This window comes from Paecilomyces variotii (assembly GCF_004022145.1).
Source record: "Paecilomyces variotii strain CBS 101075 chromosome Unknown C8Q69scaffold_4, whole genome shotgun sequence".
Taxonomy (NCBI): Eukaryota; Fungi; Ascomycota; class Eurotiomycetes; order Eurotiales; family Thermoascaceae; genus Paecilomyces; species Paecilomyces variotii.
This window is the reverse complement of record NW_021167143.1, coordinates 1,454,569-1,476,864: the sequence shown is the minus strand read 5'-3', so window position 1 is coordinate 1,476,864 and position 22,296 is coordinate 1,454,569. Positions and strand designations below refer to the sequence as shown.

General features: G+C 48.3%; 8 protein-coding genes and 2 non-coding genes across 10 annotated transcripts; 2 read left to right on the top strand and 8 right to left on the bottom strand.

The window, feature by feature from the left end:
• Window positions 1-188: 188 nt before the first annotated feature.
• C8Q69DRAFT_242797 (putative DNA mismatch repair protein Msh1) lies at window positions 189-3,662 on the top strand. The gene is made up of 3 exons (XM_028626508.1): window positions 189-671; window positions 723-1,641; window positions 1,706-3,662. Exons 1-3 carry the CDS (start codon window positions 327-329, stop codon window positions 3,451-3,453), a joined length of 3,012 nt encoding a protein of 1,003 aa, XP_028486017.1. The 5' UTR covers window positions 189-326; the 3' UTR covers window positions 3,454-3,662.
• A 230-nt stretch (window positions 3,663-3,892) lies between these two features.
• C8Q69DRAFT_506565 (putative monooxygenase) lies at window positions 3,893-5,705 on the bottom strand (the record flags this gene model as incomplete). Its single annotated transcript, XM_028632815.1, has 7 exons — window positions 3,893-4,106; window positions 4,198-4,354; window positions 4,427-4,574; window positions 4,662-4,918; window positions 4,976-5,021; window positions 5,085-5,334; window positions 5,467-5,705. The coding sequence occupies 7 exons, from the start codon at window positions 5,703-5,705 to the stop codon at window positions 3,893-3,895; spliced, it is 1,311 nt and encodes a 436-aa protein (XP_028486016.1).
• Window positions 5,706-5,860: 155 nt separating this feature from the next.
• On the bottom strand, window positions 5,861-7,148 carry C8Q69DRAFT_242662 (7,8-dihydro-8-oxoguanine triphosphatase NUDT15). The gene is made up of 3 exons (XM_028626506.1): window positions 6,754-7,148; window positions 6,486-6,691; window positions 5,861-6,381 (listed from the first exon to the last, which is right to left on the bottom strand). The coding sequence occupies exons 1-3, from the start codon at window positions 6,839-6,841 to the stop codon at window positions 6,184-6,186; spliced, it is 492 nt and encodes a 163-aa protein (XP_028486015.1). The 5' UTR covers window positions 6,842-7,148; the 3' UTR covers window positions 5,861-6,183.
• Window positions 7,149-7,523: 375 nt separating this feature from the next.
• Window positions 7,524-9,174, top strand: C8Q69DRAFT_242660 (WD40-repeat-containing domain protein). The gene has a single exon (XM_028626505.1). It carries the CDS (start codon window positions 7,590-7,592, stop codon window positions 9,039-9,041), a length of 1,452 nt encoding a protein of 483 aa, XP_028486014.1. The 5' UTR covers window positions 7,524-7,589; the 3' UTR covers window positions 9,042-9,174.
• Window positions 9,175-9,307: 133 nt separating this feature from the next.
• On the bottom strand, window positions 9,308-11,116 carry C8Q69DRAFT_401042 (hypothetical protein; the record flags this gene model as incomplete). Its single annotated transcript, XM_028627908.1, has 3 exons — window positions 9,308-9,605; window positions 9,664-10,790; window positions 10,850-11,116. The coding sequence occupies 3 exons, from the start codon at window positions 11,114-11,116 to the stop codon at window positions 9,308-9,310; spliced, it is 1,692 nt and encodes a 563-aa protein (XP_028486013.1).
• A 2,547-nt stretch (window positions 11,117-13,663) lies between these two features.
• C8Q69DRAFT_431652 (kinase-like domain-containing protein) lies at window positions 13,664-15,162 on the bottom strand (the record flags this gene model as incomplete). The annotated part of the gene is made up of 5 exons (XM_028628492.1): window positions 13,664-13,851; window positions 13,944-14,103; window positions 14,160-14,467; window positions 14,532-14,866; window positions 14,918-15,162. The coding sequence occupies 5 exons, from the start codon at window positions 15,160-15,162 to the stop codon at window positions 13,664-13,666; spliced, it is 1,236 nt and encodes a 411-aa protein (XP_028486012.1).
• Window positions 15,163-15,504: 342 nt separating this feature from the next.
• C8Q69DRAFT_t67 lies at window positions 15,505-15,620 on the bottom strand. Its single transcript has one exon. It is a non-coding gene; the product is annotated as a tRNA-Leu (tRNA).
• Window positions 15,621-16,102: 482 nt separating this feature from the next.
• On the bottom strand, window positions 16,103-16,174 carry C8Q69DRAFT_t66. Its single transcript has one exon. It is a non-coding gene; the product is annotated as a tRNA-Trp (tRNA).
• A 108-nt stretch (window positions 16,175-16,282) lies between these two features.
• On the bottom strand, window positions 16,283-17,560 carry C8Q69DRAFT_464988 (ureidoglycolate hydrolase). Its single transcript, XM_028630462.1, has one exon. The coding sequence runs from the start codon at window positions 17,379-17,381 to the stop codon at window positions 16,581-16,583; it is 801 nt and encodes a 266-aa protein (XP_028486011.1). The 5' UTR covers window positions 17,382-17,560; the 3' UTR covers window positions 16,283-16,580.
• A 296-nt stretch (window positions 17,561-17,856) lies between these two features.
• C8Q69DRAFT_241793 (putative DUF221 domain protein) lies at window positions 17,857-21,221 on the bottom strand. The gene is made up of 2 exons (XM_028626503.1): window positions 20,918-21,221; window positions 17,857-20,822 (listed from the first exon to the last, which is right to left on the bottom strand). Exons 1-2 carry the CDS (start codon window positions 21,005-21,007, stop codon window positions 18,021-18,023), a joined length of 2,892 nt encoding a protein of 963 aa, XP_028486010.1. The 5' UTR covers window positions 21,008-21,221; the 3' UTR covers window positions 17,857-18,020.
• Window positions 21,222-22,296: the final 1,075 nt, after the last annotated feature.

The window sequence follows — 22,296 nt, the reverse complement described above, 5'->3', positions numbered from 1 at the left end:
GATCGAGCTCTGCATCAACAGGCGCGTCGACACCCTGTGACACGAAGAACGAAGTAGTAATGTTATCCTCAGGATTTCAACAGACCTGACTCATCCTCCCGAGAAACAGGTCAAAAACAGCCAGTCGTGCAAGGGCTGCGAGTTGTAGGATGACTTGCTGGCAGCAGGAGTTGGAGTTGGAATCTCTGAAAGCTCTGCGGTGTTCGGAGATGGAGATGTGGCGAAGGCGGGAAGGTTTGGCGAGGGAGCTTTGGTTCTGCCCGCCACGAGCCCCAAGGAGAAGAAGAACTTGGTTCAACCACAACAACCACGCAAGATGCTGAAGGATGCGCATCCAGAGTTTGCAGACACGCGCAGTGATTCCCCTCCGTTTGGGACGTGCTAATTTACAGCCGCCCGTTGCTCATGGCAGACCACAGCTTCGCGCGCTCTGTAACAATGCGCGTCGCCCGACTCCATATCGCAGAGCTCAATGGGAGCTCCATCGAGGAGCCAAGACAAAGACTTCCACGAAGCTCAAGGATCTGCCCCAGGGCGCCTTGAAGCTGGATGCATACGATGATGGTGCTGACGACGGTCCCCAGTACCCAATGGTGGTACGGGGCCATAGGGATAATATGCTGAAATTCAAGAACTGTGTTATTCTGACAAGGGTGGGCAACTTCTACGAGGTAAAATGAATTGATGCGGAGCCTTAGTTACTGCGGTTAACATATTCGAAGTTGTACCTCGAGCAAGCAGAAGAGTTCGCGCCCTTGTTGAATCTGAAATTGGCAACGAAAAAGACCAGCGCAGGTCCCGTTGCGATGGCTGGTTTTCCCTACTTCCAACTGGACCGCTTCCTGAAGATCCTCGTACAAGACCTGAACAAATATGTCGCCATCAGTGAAGAGTTCGCCAATGATGCAGAGGATAGAGCGCGGTCAGGAGGCCTCATGTTCCAACGGAAGGTCGCGAGGGTCATAACACCGGGGACGTTGATTGACGAGAAATTCATGGATCCATCTGAGAATAACTTTTTGTTGTCTATACATATCGATGCCCCTTCGTTAAAGGCTGGTATGACGGAAGTAGGCGACGCGTCCAATCAACATTTATTGCTCTCCTCCTCTCAGCGTGTAGGCCTTGCCTGGTTAGACCTCTCAACCGGTGACTTCTTCACCCAGCCCACTACCCCTCAAATGCTGTCTTCAGCCATCGCTAGGATCGGGGCGCGCGAGATAGTTGTTGACGAAGAAATTCGGGATCTAGTGGGACAGGAGCTACAATTGCTGGTTGGTCAAGACCACCGTCTTCTGACGTTCTTCAAGGGTCCTAAAGAGATCAGCCCAATGTCGGAATGGAGTCCAATGCTAGAAGCACCAGTCTCCTCCAGCGAGGAGTCATTGTTTACAACGGAGGAAACTGCCGCCGGCTATTCTTTATTAGAGTATGTTCGCCACCAGTTGCAGGGCATTAACATGAAGCTGCAGCCCCCTCGTCGCAGACATCTGGACAGGTCCATGAGCATCGATCGCAATAGTCTCAGGGGTCTCGAGATCTTGGAGACTGCTCGTGACGGGTTTGGAAAGGGCAGTCTTCTCCACGCAGTAGGACGGACCTCCACCAAGAGCGGGACACGTCTTTTAAGAGACAGGTTGAGTATGTCTTTGCTTGACTGTCACTGTACAGATTATGGCACAGTTAAAGCTAACAAGCCACACAGCTTCGCCATCCTCATCAATTGACGAAATCAATGAGCGCCTCGACCTTGTGGCACAATTTGTCGAAGATGAAGTTCTACGTGACGACGTCGTACAATTGCTAAAGCGTAGTTATGATGCACAAAGACTTGTCCAAAAGTTCTCGCTCGGTAGAGGTGATCCGGATGACCTCATTTGTCTGGCTAGGGCAATTCAGGCCTCGCAGGAGATCAGACGGGTCTTGTCAGACACAATGGCTGCCAATTCAAACCAAGGAGCTGCAGACAAGACGACTAAATTGAGCACCTCCTTGGGCATCATGATCAATCGTCTATATCTTGATGGGCCGACGGCTCTCGCAGACAAGATACTTGAAGCAATCGATGAAGAAGGTCTCATGCAGAAACATCGCATTGAGGATAGCACCGCTGCAGACGCTGTGCAATTAGCGCAGGAGGTAATCATTAGTGAAGGGTTGCCCGAGGAGATCGATTCCATGCCCAGAAAGGTCCGTTCAAAGAACACCGGCAAGACAGGAGTTTCCCCGGAGTCGGACTCTGCGGATTATGATACCTGGATCATGCGCCGTGATGCCAGTGAAACTCTTCGAAAATTGCATGGGAATCTCGAAAGCCTCTTGGACGAAAAGTCTGCGCTGACGCAACGTCTCCGAGATGCAGTTGGATCCAATACTCTCTCGCTAAAATGGACACCCGGGCTTGGGTATATTTGCCATATCAAGGGAGGGAAAATCTCCCAATCAGAACTTGAAGAGTTGGGCGTGACGCGGTCTGTCTCTTCAACCAAATCAACGCGGTCATTCTATCTACCTGTGTGGTCCGACTTAGGAACAAGGATAGACCAGGCCAAGGTACAAATTCGCCAGGAAGAACAGCGAATCTTTGAAGACTTACGACGAGGCATAATATTAAACCTTGTCAAGATACGCCGGAATGCTGCTGTTATGGATGAACTAGATGTTGCGTGCTCATTCGCTATTCTGGCGCAAGAACAGCGGATGGTGAGACCGATTCTGAACAGAGGCACTGCCCACAAGATTGTCGGCGGGAGACATCCGACTGTCAAACTTGGGCTTGAGGAGCAAGGTCACCGGTTTGTCAGCAACGACTGCTTTCTCGGAGAAGAAGAACGTATTTGGCTGATCACTGGCCCCAATATGGCGGGCAAGAGCACTTTTTTACGACAGAATGCGCTGATCACTATTCTCGCGCAAGTCGGATCCTTTGTTCCTGCTGAGTATGCAGAAATCGGAGTTGTTGATCAGATATTCAGCCGTACCGGTGCGGCAGATGACCTTTTCCGTGACCAATCGACCTTCATGGTCGAGATGTTGGAGACCGCTGCAATCTTGAAACAGGCGACGCCTAGTTCCTTTGTCATTATGGACGAGGTAGGCCGAGGGACCACGCCTGAAGATGGCACCGCTATTGCTTTTGCTTGCCTACATCATCTCTATCATGTAAATCGCTGCCGAACCCTGTTCGCCACTCACTTCCATGCACTAGCAGATATGACGCGCGATTACGAGAAGCTGGGGACATACTGCACCGATATCAAAGAAACACCTTCCGGGAGCTTTTCGTTTGTTCACCGGTTGCGGAGAGGAGTCAACAGGGAATCCCACGCCCTGAAGGTTGCCAGCCTGGCGGGCTTGCCAGTTGAGGCGATCGACGTGGCAAGAGACGTGCTGCACGATATGCGGGCAAATAGACCCGGGTTTCAGGGCGTACGTTCGGCTCAATGTATCTAGATTTTACTTTCGGGTCTTACCATGGGAGCAAATCAGCGGCTGGTCTGCTGAGTCCCTGTATTTGACCGCACATCTATTCTCCATTCACTGTTCTTTAGAGGTCTTAACTTTCCCTGTATAATAGAGTCACTTTGCACCTAAAGGGGGCAAAAACACCATTGAGGTACTTTAAATATTCCCTCTCTACCACAGGACACTTAAAGGACTGGCTATTCAAAATTGAGGAATGCAAGCTTTAGCTTTCCTAACTGGCGGCCTACATATGGTTGCTGGTGCATATAATATTACGAGTAAATCACAAATTGCAATTTACTTATTCGGAGCTTGGTTTGTATGCCTCAATCGAGAATGAAACATTCTACAAATAACTCGTCAACGACATTCTAGATAACGATGTTCTTTTTCAAGACGTAAGTGAATGGCAGGTTTAGTTGCGCCATTAAAGGCTAGGACTAATCCTATTACCTTTCTTATCCGAGTTCTGATTGTCCAACCATTCTCTCCATACTTGTTCGATATCATTTCCGTAAATCCAGTCCATTTCTTTACCAGCTTCGAAGGATTCTACTCTCGCTTGAAGAATGTATTCAAAACTATCTGACTTGGCCTTCGCATCTTGCACTTTTTGCTTTTGACCGTCCAGATGATCGTACCTAGGGCAAGAGGTCAACATGTAGTTCTTTTGTCGCGTAGAAGGGTACTAATATATATATGTATATACGACTGAAGGGTATAGATGCTCACATTCGAAGATAATAAGGGGACCTCAACGCATCAAAGATCGATAAAGCTTCTCCAAGTGACTCCTGCGAAGGCTGCAAGGTCGCATTCGTGTGTTTCAGGGTGCGGGCAAGGATCCAACCGTCTTCAAGAGCGAAAGCTGCCCCCGAACCGAAGGCGCCTGTAAAAGAGTAACATTATGAGATCAGTTGTTCTTTACTGTGTTCTATCGTAACATCATCATAGAACTTACCAGACAGTGGATGACTTGCGTCCCCAATTAGAACAATCTTATCCCATTTCGTGAGTGTCTTCAGTCTAGGTCCCGCAAACGCAGCAAATTCCTTCCACTCGCCCCGAGGAACTTGCGCCAGAGTTTCCCGAACTCGCTTGTCGTAATTCTAGTCCAATAGTATCCAGATATTGTCAGTAGAACGTAGGTATGGCTACATAAAGGAAAGCGAATAGCAACAGACTCATCTACATACCGTGAAATGAGCCGCGACCCGTTCGTTTGTCGCTGGAATTCCCCAGCTAAAACGCCTTTCCTTATCCATCTCTGGGTCTACCACGTATCTAACTGATATCTCGAACTTCTCGTCCTCCGGAGCAGTTTCTGAGGGGTCATCGACTGGTGAAAAATACGCATGGCCAGAGGGACCATGCCACCAGGATGTTGACTCACTCACGTCAGGGATGTGGGAGATTGAACTTTTAGGGATAAGAACGCGCCAGACTGTAGTTCCTGGTATTTTTTAGGGTCATTTGAAGGCCATGATGTCGGACCGAGTATGCGACAAACCTGTGAACTTTATCTTATGATCTGGAAATGCATGCTCTCGTACCACCTAATCCAACACGATATGTCAGCTCTTGATAGATCTAAAAACATCGGCATGGGATTCACTAACAGATCTGATACCGTCAGCTCCAATTACAAGGTCGGCTGTGGCGGACGTCTTATCTTCGAAGAGCAAGCGCACGCCATTTTGGAGATTCTCCAGCGATACCAGCCGTTTACTCAAATGAATAATGCCTCGTGGGACATGCTTGAGTAGTGCACCCTGGAGTCGCGTTCTCCTTACTCTGCGAGGGTGGTACTTCAGCGGCAGCAGAGGAGATGGGCTCGTTTGTTTCAGGAGCTGCCCGCTCAGGCCGTTTCTAGTCATGGATGTTATCACTTGTTACATTACCAAGATTTCAACTGTGTCGATAGGTTGCATGACAGCTATTGGTATGGATCATCTGTTTATCCCGTATATAAATATACGAGCAAGGATGTATCAATCTCACCGGTGAATGACTTCTGACTTCAAATGCCCTTTAACGTCTGCATCCACACCTAATAGCTCAAGAACGCGCCAGCAATTGTACCCGATTCGAATTCCTGCTCCTATCTCCCGAAGCTCATGAGCCTGCTCATAGAGGGTCAACTCAACATTTGGAAGCGTAGACAGAGCAATGGCAGCACCAAGACCACCGGGTCCACCACCGATGATTGCGATTCGGAGAGGTCGGCTGTCTGTGGACATTGTGGCAATGCTAACAAATTTCCTAGATATTACAGTGATACGGAACGACGCTTGGAGCCGACGCTATAGCTATATACTAATCACTGCATGATAGAATAAGGACATGCACTGCATATGGCGTGCTTCGGGACAGGTATGGCGTGTAATTATCTATTTGGATCTATTAATAGACAAAGCCTCTCCTCAGAAAACAGTCTATGTACAGGTATAGAAAACTGAATATGGAAGGTCTAATCTCGTAAGGAAGAGTTTATCAAAGTAGTAGTGAGATATGTCGGAGCCTGGCTACAGGCAGTCCTCTTGTCGGGTTTCTTCCACGCCTTTCTAGCTTCATCCACAGAGATAAATAGGCTGAGCTAGTTGCTAGAGAATTCAAGCTCAGCGAGCTTCGCTCCAGAAGATATGACGAAGAACGAAATAGGAAGACAATCGCGTGTCTTATCCTTGATATAAGTTCAATCGCAGACTCGTCAATGGGTCAATTCCCTTGCCTAGTTAAGTATTGCTGTATAGGATTAAACCCGGGTCTCTGTTGAAAGATACTCGTGAGAGGGAGAAATAACCGCTTTCCCTCGTAGTTCTGACTGTCCGCAGCCCGAGCTTCCGCTTCGTGCATAGAGCAGATATCATCCCACGATGCCCATTCCCACCCTTCGCACTTTTCTGGCTCCAGCAACTAATACAAAATATGTAAGCAGATGAATTAAGTTACATGAAAATCGTGGTTGCCATTGTTAATAGAGGCGCAGAATGTACAGTTAGGTTATGTAAGTGACTAACCTGTGGCTTCGGATTGTCTCCAACAACAGTAGCGCCCATAAAAACCGTGATATAATGCTTGTTCTCCGCCTTCATTACATTGTTCGTTGCAGTTAAAAACTGTAGGTCTTTCAGAGCAAGCCCTGTTTCTTCAAGGATCTCACGAGCAGCACATTCTTCGAATGTCTCCCCAAACTCAAGGTGTCCCCCGGGGAGAGCCCACGTCCCTATTTTGAATTGTAAGAAATCCAGCAGTGGCAAACCATGGGCCTGGAATAGTCGTTCGTACCTGAACCAGTGCTGCCTTTCCTTACCCCTAGAACAAATTTTCCGTCCCTGTTGATGACAAACACGCCTACCCCGACTCGAGGCTCCATGTTTTATATTTCAAGTGCGTTTTCTTTTTTCCCCTTTTCTTCCTTTTAATGGCCTGGGTCTTTCGATTAACGACAGACGTTCCCGGACAGAATAGTTAACAGATGTTGCTATGACTCAATATCCACATTCGAATACACTAAATCCCGCGATCATCGGCTCCCCGCTCTCAAAGGTGGAGAGGACCCGGTTCATAAGCGAGATCCCTATCATCTGCCTGTATGCAACGCCACCGGTACTCAGCTTCGCTGTTTAAATTCCGTGTATGGTAAAAATTATGTCCAGTATTGAATATCCGAGGCGGTGTTGGTAGAGACCGCTAAATCTACACACGTGGTGACTGATCATTGAAATATATTACTCAATCTCACGGCTGCAGGCAACAGGGACCAAGTTGGTCGTGGGGCTGACCGCATGAATCTTGACTTCTCCCGGGATGTATATGACATACCTCGAAAACGGTAGATCTTTGGTCCTGCTGGTCCACTTAATGTTCCTTGCAACGATACTCCGGCATTCCAATAGCATTTAACCAGAGAATAGTGGGCGGGCGGACTGCAAAATATACGTTGATTGGCAAGCAAGCTGAGCTGGAGTGACATGCTTTTAGCGCAGATCAGCCAGGGTAGAAATGAGCGTTCTTCAATTCAAGAGGAAACCTTATAAGATCATCTTTCGCACCGATTGACGGGTCTTCAGAGCTCGTCTGTGGGCATACCCGCCATAGCCAGATCTCCTAGCCCAGTCGCCATGCCCGTGCAAATACAAGGAGCACTCTCACCTCCTGTGCTACTCTCGAATTTCCAGAAAGAGGGCGAGTCCGCGACTTTCAGCTCCGGTCATCCAAAGCAGTGGGGGGAAGAACTGAAAACGTTTGCCTTCGACAAGCGTATCAATTCCGCTTCTCTAACCCATGATGAGAAATTCCTAGCTCTCGGAGTTGGGCAGGACATTCTTATATACGATGTAGCGACATTCACAGTCATTGAGATACTGCGAGGTCCTGTAGCGGAGGTTGGCTATATTCAGTTTGCACCGGAAGGGTTTTCATCACGTCACGGTGGCTATATGCTCGTCTCAGATACCTCATCGACTGTTCGGAGCGAACCTCTTATTGTCATCTGGTACCTTAACGCGAACGGTGGATCTCGCGAAAAGCAAAGGTCCATAGATGTCCAGCTCGTCACAGCGGGAGCTGTGGATCGAGCCTTTGAAATGTTATCGACATTGGACCCGTCGGACAATTGGTCACGATCTGAAGAAGCTGTATCACTTCTGGAGACTCGTTTCAGAAATACCATCGAAGAGGCAGCGCGTTTACACAATGCTTCTCGGCAAGCACTCATCTCTAAGGCTACTTTTCCGGGATTTGGATCGGTGGTCTTCAGTCCCGATGGGTGCAGATTGCTCTATAAATCTGTAACGACGGATGAACGTGCCGGCCGTCAAGAACAAGTTATGGTGTACGACGTGGCTTCTCGAAAGAATCTCCTCCGTCTAGAGGGACACACTGGTGCTATCGTATGGGCTGGTTATTCCCCCAATGGCAGACACATTGCATCCTCATCATGGGACCAAACACTGAAAGTCTATTCTGCTGAGAATGGCGCACTCCTACGGAGTTACGGTCACACTGGTGGCCAAAATTGGGGTGCATCGTTCTCCCCTGACAGTCGATTCATCGCTGTGGGAACTGGTTCTCGTAAAGTATTCATCTGGGAAGTCAATGACCCGCAGGCTACTGCTATCGAGATCAATGGGTTTCCTGCGTGGGTGAGGTCTCTTGACTGGAGTCCTGACTCAAAGCTGCTGGCAGCTGGAGGTCGAAACGGAAAGCTGGTGGTTTTCAACATTCATACGAAACAGACCGAACAAGTCTGGCAAATCGACAAGGAAAATAGCGGGCTCGGCTTTGTGGAAATCAATGATATTCGGTGGCTCAATATCAAATCTGCCAACCGGGAGGAGAGCAGGGAAGTCCTCGCCTTTAATCCAGGCAATGCTTCATTGCTCATCTACGATTTTGATACCAACCAAGAGCTATACTTCGGTCCGAAGCCGGACTCACCTTGGAGTCCAGGATATTGGCATAGTACCATTAAGGTGTTCTATCGCAGTGGATTGATTGGAAGCATTGACCAAGATGGGAAGATGCGAGTGTGGAGATTGCCCTTTGGTGTGGGAGACTTCCCAAGGGCATAATTAGGAAAAGGCGAGTAAAGCGTCTGTCTCTTGTCTCCAAGTCAAATAGTTGGCTGGTACCACCGTTACAAGTATCCTGGGTTATTCCTTCAGAAAGGTATATGTATCCTCCAGGTCTTTCTAGGATCACGTTGTTCACTTCCCCTAAAAATGAGTTCACAAGGCAAGTACTCTCATATATAACTCCCATTTGATCCAGTATCTATCATGACATCATGTACGAAATACTGCATCTGATTCTGCAGTAAGACATCTGAACCGAGAGCTCATTTCTGCAAATAATATGCCATATCTCCTCCGGTGGTTTCTCTTACTGTCAAGCCGTTCCCCATGAACTGGAAACGATTCCGGCTTCGGTATTCAAAGATGAAGTCCTCCGTCCGGAAGCTCTCCAATATCTCCTTGTAGTGCAGAATGCTCCCCGCATACATGGCTGTGACCTTTCCGTCTATTTGATTATTCTTATACCAAGAACGGCAACCACCGGTCCACACCGTACGTTTCATGAACTCCTGGGTATAGATGTTGTATTCCTCGGTGGCATCTGCACGCACCTGAATAGATCTATAAATTATTAGTCATTCAGTCCTGCTCAGTGACCGTGATAAAACATTTGACCTACTTGATTCCTTCGGTGGCAATCTTTTGACACCACCTTAGGATCCATGCTGCAGTAAAGTCCATAACCGACATTAGGCTTCCGTGACCGATAGGGCAGTTTGGTCCATGGAAGATGAAATAATTGGGCATATTAGGAGCGCAGATGCCGAAATATGCTTCTGGGTCCTCCTTCCATTGTTCGGCTAGGCTGATTCCGTTTTTCCCGATGACCTCCCAGAATGGAGAGAAGCTCACGTCGAATCCAGTGGCACAAACGATAATATCAAAGTCATCTTGTCTTGAATTTGATATTATACCAGTAGGCGTTATTTCCTGTATTCCACTGCTGTCGATGGTCACATTAGGTTCCCGTAGTGCCTCTAGATAGCCATCTCCCGGCGTCACACGGCGACAGCCTACTGCCCACTTCGGAATTAGTTTCTCCTGTAGCTCTTGGTCGTCACCGATTCTTTCCTTCATCTGCCTCTGGAAGGCATCAAGACAGGCAGCCTGCTGTGGAGAATCTTGAATCATAGCCCAGAAGAACTGGTTGAGCGCAGTTTCGATCTTATGTCGTAGTTCATAAAGCTCCTCGGGGTTTTCGCGTAGTTTCTTCTTTTGCTCTTCTGTATAAAAGAAGTTTTTTCCATCTTCCCCCGCAAATTGGGAAGCATAGTTTGCCGTGATCCAAGTTGGGCTGCGGATATATGTGACGATACTACTGGCGTCAGACTGCATCTTTGGCAAGATTTGAATGGCCGATGATCCGTTCCCGATAATAGCAACTCGTTTTCCAGTCCAGTCGAGGGAAGAATCCCAGGAAGCACTATGAAGGAGCTTTCCCCGAAAGGAATGAAGACCCTTAATATCCGGCCAACGCCATTTGTTCAGGATGCCTGAAGCGTTTACCAGGACGTCTGCACTATCTTCAATGATTGTGCCATCCTGGCGCTGAACCTTGATCTTCCAGCTGCCTGCACCCTCATCCCATACCGTGGATATGACTTTAGAATTGAACTGCACGTGTTCGTCAAGGTGATACTTGGTCGTGGTGCGTTTGATGTACTCCCAAATCTCTGGACCGGCAGCATAGAATGAGCTATAATCTGGGTTGGGTTCAAACGGAAACACATATATATGGGCGGGAACCTATTGAATGTAAGCTTATCTTTTTGCTCTCTGAGGAACGCAATTGAAGCCTTACGTACATCGCACGCGACACCGGGGTATCGATTCTCAAACCAAGTACCTCCAACATCTTGATTCTTCTCGTATATCGTGAAATCAACATACTCGTCCATCTTCAGTTCATATTTATACTTGTGTGCAAGAATGAGGCCAGAAACTCCGGCTCCGACGCATACAACCCGGATCTTGCGAGGAGTATGGACTGGCTGATCAAGAACTGGAACCCACTTAGGGGACTTTGTCTCGTCGACATTGTTCCTTGTTTGGCTTGAATAGAATTGACCCATTGTTGAACTAGTATTGCGGGTTCTATTGACGATGGGATTATTGAGAGATGTCATAGATCGATTTGAGATCCGGTATTCTTCTGGCAATTTATAATCAATCCTTACGTCGTACTTCTGTCCGATGGACAGTTTTTTGTACTATAATGCTGTTACATGCTTGTCCAATCGGCGTATCTCGATTGCGTGTCAGTATATTATTCCGATGCATTGACAATTGCTTTGGATTGAAATGCGGGGAAACGGGGCCTATCCGCATGAAAATGATCGCCATGATACTCTGAGTATCCGGACTTTTAGCTGGATTTGAAATACTCTTGTTTAACGACAGTTTATGGAGACAAAGCCAATGCGCCTAGTCACTACTTGCTTTCCCCCTCACAGCTAGAAAAGCAGAACCGATTCGTGAGCACATCGGGAACGCGGCACATGTACGAACTAGCGCATAGATGACTGCTAAATTATTGGATGATGTCGAATCAAGCCTCACTGGGTGCTTAGTTCAAGGCTAGTCTATCCTTTTATAGCACATTGCAGACTGTCAGTGTCAATGTCTCATGCATAAGGTGATCCTGGGCGTTTCCCAACGGCCATCACAAGTCGACCTCCTCATGATAGCGCCTTCGATAGGACCCGGTTTTATGCAATACGTGATATGTCTGATGACCAAGACGAGGATCTGATGTCTTGTGGAGCTAACACAGAGCTTCGGCTCCTGCCTGTATTCTCTGGTCGGTGAAAGTCTTTCGAATACAGCCATCTTTGATGTGACGGACTGAGTGTCACTAAGATGGTTTGCACACCACCCAATAATCAAATCTCGGGAGCACTATGGAAATAACCAGGAGTTCTATCTGACTATCTAATAACCCCACGGTGCAGTAAGCCATACTCGATCCAGCAGGTGCGCTACAGGGGCTGCGTGGGAGGTGCGGAGATAAACCTCATATTGCTTGTTAATGGTCTACAAAATCATACTCTGAACTCGGCTTTCTCTTTCGACGCATTCCATCGGCGGCGTCCTTTTCTGATCAGGATGGTTCCGGACGCGGAAGGGTGGATCCGATGGCTACGATCTATGTAAATAATGCAGTTGTACTGTGTTTCTAAGCTCTTTCTAAGCGGTATAATGATTGTATAACAAGAAAGAGCTCAAGTTCGACATAGATACAGGATACATACTGCTACTGCATGTGTCGAACCCTCGGAGCGCTCGGGTTGCTCAACCCTTGTCCAATGAAAATGACGAGAAAACTAGTTGTATTCAGATCCTAGATGATAGTTAGGGCTTAGTTATTTGTCGGAGTCTGCCTACAGGCAGACCTCCTGTCGGGTTTCTCCCACGCCTTTCTAGCTCCTCCGCCCACAGGGATAAATAGGCTGAGCTAGTTGCTAGATGAATCCAAGCTCAGCGAGCTTCGCTCCAGATTATTCGCTGTCTTTAGTCAGACCTTGATCAGCCTGGTCTAGCCTCTCGTTCGCCCCCTTCCTCGGCTGTTTTACTGACTGATTATACGATTTTATTGAAACACGATGCTTTCATTCTCACTTTGCCGCGGGGAAATACTGGGATTACACTTACTGATACAGTAAATCCTAGCTATAACGAATTGAATCAGACCGGCACTTTTATTCGTTATAGCGTGGTATTCGTTATATCAAATATTAGGGAAAGGTGATTTACGTCATGTGATCATGGTAAAGGGGAGAAATTTTTCAATATTATGTAATAGATACATGAAAATAAAGGGTTTTTATTGGCTATTTAAGGATTTTTACACGTGACATGTTACTTGTTATAACGAATCCCCCATACAAAAATGACGGCCAGCTAGGGATTTGTACCGAATTTCGTTATAGGGCAGATTTAACGAATTTTGTATGGGGGTTTGAATTAGACACGCTGTTCGGTTCGTTACAGCGAAAAATTCGTTATAGCTAGGTTCGTTATAGCGAGGGTTTACTGTAATAGGAAACCCTGCTTTATAACGCAACAAGTCTCTGCAACTAAAGAGGTAGCAACACCTTCCACACGCAAGCGCGAAAGGGACACGACAAATTCATTTACGCCACTAATAGTTCGAGTCTCCAACCAAAATGGTTTCCTTGGCCAATGATATCTAGAAAACAATACAGAGGCTCCACGATGAGCTCGGCTGCAAAGCCCAGCAGTTACAAAAAGCGCTGACTCTCGGCTGGACGGAGACGACATCACTTGGCTTCCTGCGCTACTGGGCTGGAGTCAGAATCAGAAGAATCCATATGCTGAACCGCCGTGTCCATGGGCGCACAGCTCGCTTGAGATAGGGTAGGGATCCGACAGCCCTGCTTATTGCGATAGTAGAAACCTCGTTTCTTCCATACTCATATCAAAATCCTGTGCGTGGGTGACTAAACCTAGTAGTAGTACTAACCTAGAAAATGGGTGGCGTTCTTTCGTTCTATAGCTAACTGAGATGGATGTGAAGCATCGCTGTCTCGTTCTCTTCCTAGCTGCAAGGCCTCTGTAGTTAGGCTTCCATTCCTTGATGCATAGTTACTTAATATTAATTATAAATGCTTGTGTATCCATTCGTCCTCCCCTAGCTCCTTAGCAGAGCTACGCTTGCCGGGCTCCCACTGCAGCATTTTTCGCATTAGGCGTAAAAAAGCTTCTCTCTCCTCTTCTCCCTCGAGTGTAGTTTCCCGCTCCTCAAGTGGAACTTGATCCTTTAATAGGTTTTTAGCGCGGAAATCACCTAGAGAGTCGTATATAGTTAGCGGATTTGGACCAAAATTCACCAGATAGTAAGACCTCGATAAGATAACAAGAAGCTTGACTTGCCTTCACCTGAGAAGAATTTGTCTCTTAGCTTCCCTTGGGCAAGAAGACTAGGCGGCGGGGGACCAAGAAGATTTATCATATCAGCGAGGTGAGCTCGACTTCGGTACTTCTGAAATTCGGGGTCTTGGCCGGTGAACAAGGAACCGCCTTCGTAAATATCCCAAATCTATATTGTAGTTTTCAGCAATTCTCGTACCATAATAATCAGCCTGTTTATCATACCATGCACCCCACGTTCCATACATCGACGCTATACGTCCATGGAACTCCTAGAATTACTTCCGGTGCTCGATAGATATTAGGTTGAATGAATTCCGTGTGGTATTGGTTGCCGAGCACGGCCGAACCAAAATCGCATAGGACTGGGGCACCCAAATCATTAGGCATTCTGAGATCCCGGGACATGTAGATTGTTCTCCCGTCCATGTCCACCTCCTTCCTCGGAACAGGGCGTTGAAGCTCCTTCTCCTCGAAGTCGCTAAAGACCGAATCATCGTTGATACCGAGCATGATATTATCAGCCTTTATATCTAATAGAAAAAGGAGTGAGTAAATTATAGAAGTAGGGTGAGGACAAATCGGAACACAACAAACCAGTATGTATGATCTGGCACTCCGTATGTAGATAATCCAATGCCAAAAAAAGGCGCCGAAGAATGTATGCTACGACCGCTGAAGGCAGCCTCTCTACTGGGTTGCGGCGTAAGAAAGTCAAAACACTCTCCCATAATAGGGGATGCACAAGGCATTGATGCTTATCTTCAGGCCCATCGATGTAAAAAGTATCAAGTAGCGTTCTAACAGCATCACGCCCAGGATGGCCTTTTGGGGATTGCTCCATGCGTCTATACATCTTGAGCTCGTTATCCACTAGCTGGCCCATAGACGAAGCCTGGATGAAGATTTTGAGCATAACATAACGACGGCCACTGTAATTATAGTGCATAAGCGTACTGGTATAAATCAAGAGAGATCTTAACTTCATGTCACGTGCAAGCCAGGCAGTTGAGGTAGATCCAAATCCCAATTTGCCTACGACTTGATATCGCTCCCTAATGACTTCTCCTATTCGAGTGGGATAATACCGGGAAGCAATATAGTCTGGGAGGGTCTCTTCTTCAATTTTGTGATGCTCATGTATCCGAACGAAGTTCGGGTTGGAGAAATCAAGGGGCTTCCATCTCCGCCCGAGCTGGGGTAAAGACCGCAGAAGCGATGCCAACATGGTCTGAGTGAAGGAAGGCAGCTTTATCGCGTGAGAATCTGTAGATGGAAGAGATAGCAAAATGAATCTGATGTTGACTCGGGGGTGTTGAAGATATGAATGGAAGCCTGCCTCTGTAGGCTTTGCCTAAGCAACCGTGGCATCAGTAGCAGTACCCTGAACAGTAGAAGCAGAAGCTGGCGCGCTAATAGTGAAAAGCATCAGCCGAAATAATAGCAACTTTAAGAACTGTATTAGTTAAATACTTCTTTACCTTACAATTGAGCCAAAAAAAAAAAATTGTACATTTACATGTCGCGGTAAAACTACGAGATATAACTAACAAAGGGAGATAAAAACTGATGACAGGACTGGGGTTCGAACCCAGGATGTATCTCTACAACAGGACTCCAGACCGCGTCCAAAAGACGCCAATCCTTAACTTAAGCCTGTCGCCATAACCACTCGGCCACCCTGTCATTTAAAGATAATTTCTCGCTAATATCATCCAAGAAACCCTCCTGCGAAAGAATGATGCTGCAAGGAGAAAAGATCTTTTTTCTCTTCCCTTTTTGCCGGCGTGTTAGCAAGACAAAAAGTTTCGCGTGGAGCGAGTAAGAAAGGAAGGTATCGAGGAATGAAATAGCACGCAGTGCCAGCGCTAGGAAATAAAAATCGATCGAGGATATATACTCATATTTATGGCATATCCTCTGTAACCTTGGGATCTGCTAGGAAACCGTTCCCGTATAGCTGAACTGAGCAGTGAAAGAAGGTTGCTTTAATTTTTCGTAAATTTCCCGTAGGCGCTTGAACACGGTCAGTTAATGTTTAAATACTATTGGTAGGCAGCCCTTCCGAGGAAACCGAAGGCATGTGCCCTTTCTCGAGGATACCTTTTCAGCCAAGAGCAGCTGAGAGAGACGTAAAAAAAAAACAATAAATGAAAAAGAAAGACACATGAGCCCGGCAGGATTTGAACCAACAACCTTTCGATCTGGAGTCGAACGCGCTACCGTTGCGCCACAGGCCCTTGTGATGACTCATAAATCCCCGTGGATCTTTATCAAGCAAAATTAAAACTTGATGGACAATACGCCACCAACTCGCAAATGTTTAGTTATTCGAGCGTTCCAGTAGGGTAATTATACAAGACAAGACCGTATATCGCTCGATAGTATATGCTGGTTTAATCGATTTTCCGGAGCGAAGCTCGCTGATCTTGAATTCTCTAGCAACTAGCCCAGCTTATTTATCTCTGTGGGTGGAGCTAGAAGTGTACCTGACAGAGGTCTGGCTGTAGGCACGCTCCGACAGATTTCAATATATATGTCGAATATTGAATGGTGCAGAAGCATAGTGACCTATTGATGTCTGTCTATTCCTCAACCCCCGCATTAACAATTTCGATTCATATGTATATCCGACGACCCCACATTCTATAATTTAGAAGGTTGCCAGAGCCCTTTCGTAACGCCCCCATCTGCTCTCAGCTCAACCATAACCCCTTCCTTAAAAGCTGCTTCCTGACAATCCTCCTCGTCGACGCCATTGACGAACTGCACAACTACAAAATCCACCCTGCGCTGACCCAGGACTACCATAGGTGCATGCCATGTCCCCGCTCCGTAGGTGACCGCTTGACCTCCACGCGCAATGAATGCCTTGATATTATTCAGATCTGGAGGATCATTGATCGAAACTGTCTTTCCAGATCCATCTGTAGCCGATGCAGTTTCTCCCTTCAATGTCGGGGCAACTATGACCAGGAAACTCGGCTCTTCCTGGCCGCCCGCATAGGTTTTGCTGGATAGATCGATTGGGATAAATGTTTGTGTCGTGAAAGGGTGGCGCTCAAGTATCCGAACGTCAAATACTGCTGAGGATCCGTTCAGTTGGACTTCCGAAGAAGATTTGTCGTCTAGTGACCTCAGTTTTCGCGGGAAGCATGAGAACATGCTCATTCTTGCAGAAGCCGCCTTGCCACTTGGGCAAGTGCCTGTGTATCCATCTTGGAGCGGGGAGATGGGACTGTATTTCAGTGCGGAGCCCTGGTTTGCCAACACCGGAGCAGGACCATGTGGCGGGATAAAGGCAGAGGGATGCTGCGGTGCAGTCGTTATGTTGCGCGGTAGAGGACTAGAGATGACAGTTCCAAAGGGCGCGAAGCCTTCGGCCGTGAGAGGAGCGGCAGACACGCGGAGACGCGGCGGGGAGGCCGTTAAGGTGGGAGCAGGCATTGAGACGGAACGAGGAACCTGGTGGAAGTCACAAATAGGTAGTCTGCTGATTGAAATCAAGATATACGAGAACTAGAGTAAAGGTAAGATTTAAATTGATCGTGGGTGAGTTGAGCCAGATGCAACTGTACTCCGAACTGGAGCTGTCAATGAATTGTCGGGGTTGAGTTTATCGGGAGGAAAGCCGCTAAGATAAGACTGAAAAGGTGCAGCGCGGAGGGCGCCGACAGCCGTATGTTCATAGCTGTAGATAGTTGATGGAAAACATGCCATATGAAAAGTACATATATGCTATGCAGGAGACTTCCCATATTTAGTATTAAATCCACTAGCTCCAATTGCTATACCATTCCATCGAGGCTTCTAAACAGAAAATGCTGCCCGGAGCAATAACATACTCCAGGGCAGAACCTAGATCAAGTCTAATCATACCCAATCAGAGAAAATCAAACATCCATCATCGTAATCTGACGTGCAACGTCGCGTTCAAATATACATTTCATGTGACGCCCCATTTCCAATACATATCCCGCCCTAAATTTCCCCGCGTGATTTCGAACAAATCCGGTCTATATGTGGTGTATCAACAACGTGAATATATTACTTAGATGAAGACGACGACTACAGCACAGAGCTGGCCTATCTTCGACCACGGTAGTAGTCGTATGAGGTGTAGGGATCTTGCTCTTCCTGCTCGACAGGGCCGTAACCGCCCGTTCGCCATCGATCCAGAGGATTCGGTCCACCGTTCGCGGCTGGCTGTTGCGCATGGTTCAAAAGACGGGTTTCGCTTTCGTTGGGAAGACTATACATACCCATACCCGGCGCCAGTGACCCGTTGTCGCCTGGGGACTCTGGACGCCGGAAGGCAGGGTGATCCAAATCGCTTGGACGACCATCTGCAATATCCAGACCTTCGTATCCCTTTCGTCCGGGAAGTGGTGGCACAGACGGAGCCGGCGAGGATGCCCGTGATGAGCTGGGAGACCACTCGCCCATGAAACTCTTGGGGGTTTGTGATCGTTCCGAGATGAGATCTTCCGGCCGTCCGTAGATGCCGCCGCCATACTCGTCCCGGAAATCGGCACGGTTCTTGAAATAAGAGAAGTCGAGCTGGTTCTCCGGGACAACCTCAAACGGCGCGGAGCCAGAAGGACCCGTGGACTTTCCGGGTTGCAAGGCCGACATGGATTGCATAGCGATGTCTGTATAATCGCCCGAGGAGTCTGGGGTACCGAGACGGCCCCGATAGATCTGTTTCAGAGCTTCTGCCGCCTTGGCGTGCACCATTGGCGTAGGCAAGGGCTTGTTAAGAGCTGGGTGTCCGAATCTGGAATAGAGCCGATCCCCTGCCTTCTTGCCAGGCTTGCCCACACCCAGTGCTTCCGAATCGGTCAAGTTTGCCTTGTTATAGAATTGCATGTTATCATCGAACTTCCTCTTGCAGAAGAACTTGAACCCTATGAGCAAGAAGGGGAGGGGGATCATGCAATAAACCTGCGTCCACGTGCCCTTGGCCCGGATAACTAATGCAATAATGATATTGGAGAGAAGGATGGCAAAGATCATCCGGTTGAACAGCACTCTCCAGAAGCGGCCACCTGATTCCGTCTTGGTCACGAAAATGTATAGCAGCAGATACTTCTTCAGCCACGCATCCAGTCCGAAGTAGAGCGCTGTCGCAAGGAGCACGACCGGTTGGAGAGTGGAAAAACACAGAGCCACGGTAGCGTAGAAGAGGAAATAGTTGTAATAGCTGGCATAGTCAAATGGCGGAGGAGCGGTCCATTGGATAGTCTGCCGCGGCGTCGGAGACAGGAACGTCTTAGAGAACCAGATCCAGACCAGACTCAGCAACTGAGCCAGATCGATCATCGCTCCAAGATTGCGCTGAAGAAGCCATGAGACCCAGAATGGAGACACCTGGCAGAGAGCACTCATGACTTTCTCATAGAACTCTCCGTCCTGAATGGCCTTCCAGGCGTTCTCGTCATGGTTCTTGGCATCGACAACTGCTGAGACGAAGGCCCATGCCGCAGAAAATGTGGAGAAAACGATCAGGTTATTGATCACGAAGAAGGAGTAGAGATGGCGAATGACGTGTCGCTCACGGGAAGTCTTGGTCACATCTCCTGCTCGTATGGCCATGCGTCGGAAGAGTATAGGCAGGATAAGGTAGACCAAGGATGTCAGGAGAGGAGCTGCGATACCCTGAACTGCCGCCCACACATCGCTGTTCTGGTTCAGGGATGTCTGGAAGGCCGGCCAGACAAGACCTAAGTTGGACAAATCCGAGAGAAAAACGGCAATTAGCGCATTAGGAGCGATCCAGACAATAGTCAAGATACTGGTCCAGATATAGTTCATAAAGCGTTTCCATTTTCTGGCCCGCTTGGACAGCGGTAGATTCTCCCAAATGATATCATGCGGCCGAGGAGCCAGGCGGATCGTCGTGCCCTGAGGATGCTTCCGTCGTGCCATGTAAGCGGCCGCGTGGGCATGCTCGATAGACTCCCAGCTGGCGAACCCATAGGGCATGGCGTTACGCTTGTCAATTGAATCACGAACATCTTTGATTTCCACTTCCAACTCACGGATGCGATCTGTCAGATAGTCGATCGCGTCGACTTTTCCATCGTAGCGATCGCCCTTGTACTTCTTGGGCGGGCGAATAGTCGGACGTTTTGAAGGCAAGCGATCAGGGTTCTTCAAGTATTTAGAAAGTACGGATTCCAACTTCCTCACTGTCTCCTCATGCTCCTTGATGAGTCGCGGCAAATCTTTGACGTTGCGTCCAATTGCTGCCCTAGGCAAAGCAGCCGTCGGATTAATTTCATCTGTCAGGCGCAATAGACCCTCATCTGATCGGAGAGGCTGAGGGATGTCGGTGACCATTAACGTCCTCGCATGCAAACTACGTTGATATTCTGAACTCTCGAAGTATCTCCTGCGTAGAGCGCAGATCCCAACGTAGTTGCGCCATAGGAAGTAGATCGCAATCGCATCAAAGGCCCACGCCATAACGACCTGACTCCAAATCGCAGTTGTGGAAACATACATGGGTGTCATGAGGGAAAATTTGCTGAATTGGGCCGTCTGTTCGCTCGAGCTCTCAGCGAGATTGACGGGGATCATGACGGTGCAGCCAATGATGCTGAGACAGATGAATATATTCCGCAGCATCTTGGCGAAGCGTAGGAAGACGGTGGCATCGAGACCGATTCTGTCGACCAGATCATCTTCCTTGGTCTTAAGGACCGGTTTGAGCCATGCGAACAAGCCTTTGCCCACCGGGGGCGGGGCGTGCAGTTGGTCGGCATATTTCTTCTTCGGAGCGTACACAAGGGAGTGACGAGGTCGCAGGAAGGAAAAGAGCAGGACGAGGAGGATGGAGATGCCGATAGAGGTGCCCAGCGAGGCCCAGATGGCATTGACTTGGAACTATTGCAAACGACACCGGTCAGTCGAACGTGCACTGTCGATCAAAGCAGATCCTCCAAGACACTGGAACCGAATCTCTTTCTCTCATGACCTACCGCAGACTTGAATGGGTTCTGGATAAGCTGCAAGAACTGTGCTGCTGGCGAGTCGTTTTGCCGTCGCGCAAGGTCGCTGATGCGATCCATTGCCGCGTTTACTTATGCACCCTGACCCAGCAACGCTTCCCAGCTCAACGACACAGCAGCAGGCATCGGCCGATGATTCCCACGCCCAGACACAGCCACGTGTGTCCACCACCAGTATCTCGACGATTTAACGAACGAACGAGGACGATGCAAACGAAGGGAGCAGTTGGGAACGATCGAAATGGGCTGCGGGAGAGACGATGGCAAGATGCAGATCCCCTTCGATGAGAATAAGTTAATGACGCTGGGCGTTAGAAAAGCACACAGGCCATAAGTAGCCCAGTTGGGCGTTATTGGCCTCTCGTGGAGGCGGGTCTCCAGCAGTTTTGAAGCGCAATAATAGGGCCTGGACTGGTAACGGCGGGTCGGCGGGCGAAGAACGATCTACGGAAGAGCGATCCAATGCGTGGTCCTGGACGAGCGAGGAAATGAGGATACGCAGCAAGTTGCCACAGGCAGTGGGAAGGTCGATGGAAGAAAAGAATATTCGACGACGAGAGCCAAACCTGACAACAATAATAATAATGGACACGAGACCTTTTGTCCGGAGGGCACGAGTCATGGACTTAGAAATTCTACTCGACCTAAGATAAGCGGTTGTCCATCAGACCTGAGACTATCTAAGACCGATCAACACGCTACGAATGATCAGAGACCAGTAGGATCTCACCAAGACCCCGATCTCATGCAGCGACGAATGCAAGTCAGATACTCACTCTTCCCCAGCTCTCTCCTATTCATCTTCTGATCCAACCTCTTCAAATCTTTCATCTTTTTCTCTCAGCCCTGTCCCTCAAGATTTCTTCTTCCTCCGCTGCAAAGAAAGAGAAAAAGACAACAAATGCCAAGAAGACAACACTCCATCGTGTCCGCCCTGATTGGGCTTTTGACTGGATACTATTTTTGCGTGGTTGCGCAACGCTTGTGGACAAACGGGGGGCTAGACCGTCTGAGACATGCGGCATCGTTGGACTTTGACAGGTTAACCGAACCTCGCTCACTCGCCGCTGTGGAACAAAAACACTGGGGACGATCAGTCCCCCGCCCTTCTCAGCTCTTCCTATCGCTTGTTTCCTTTCCTTGTGGATAAACATGGCGGGACCTGAATAATGGAGCTGAAGGCCAACACTGGTGAAATAAAACTTTTATACGGGGTACCATACATCGTCGCAAGCCGTCACGCGATTACGAAAAAGTACCATCTAGGTACTCAGTTGATCACTGCTCGAGACTACCTACTACTGACTAGATCTCGCATTCCTTCATGAGCCCCACGCATCTACTCGTGA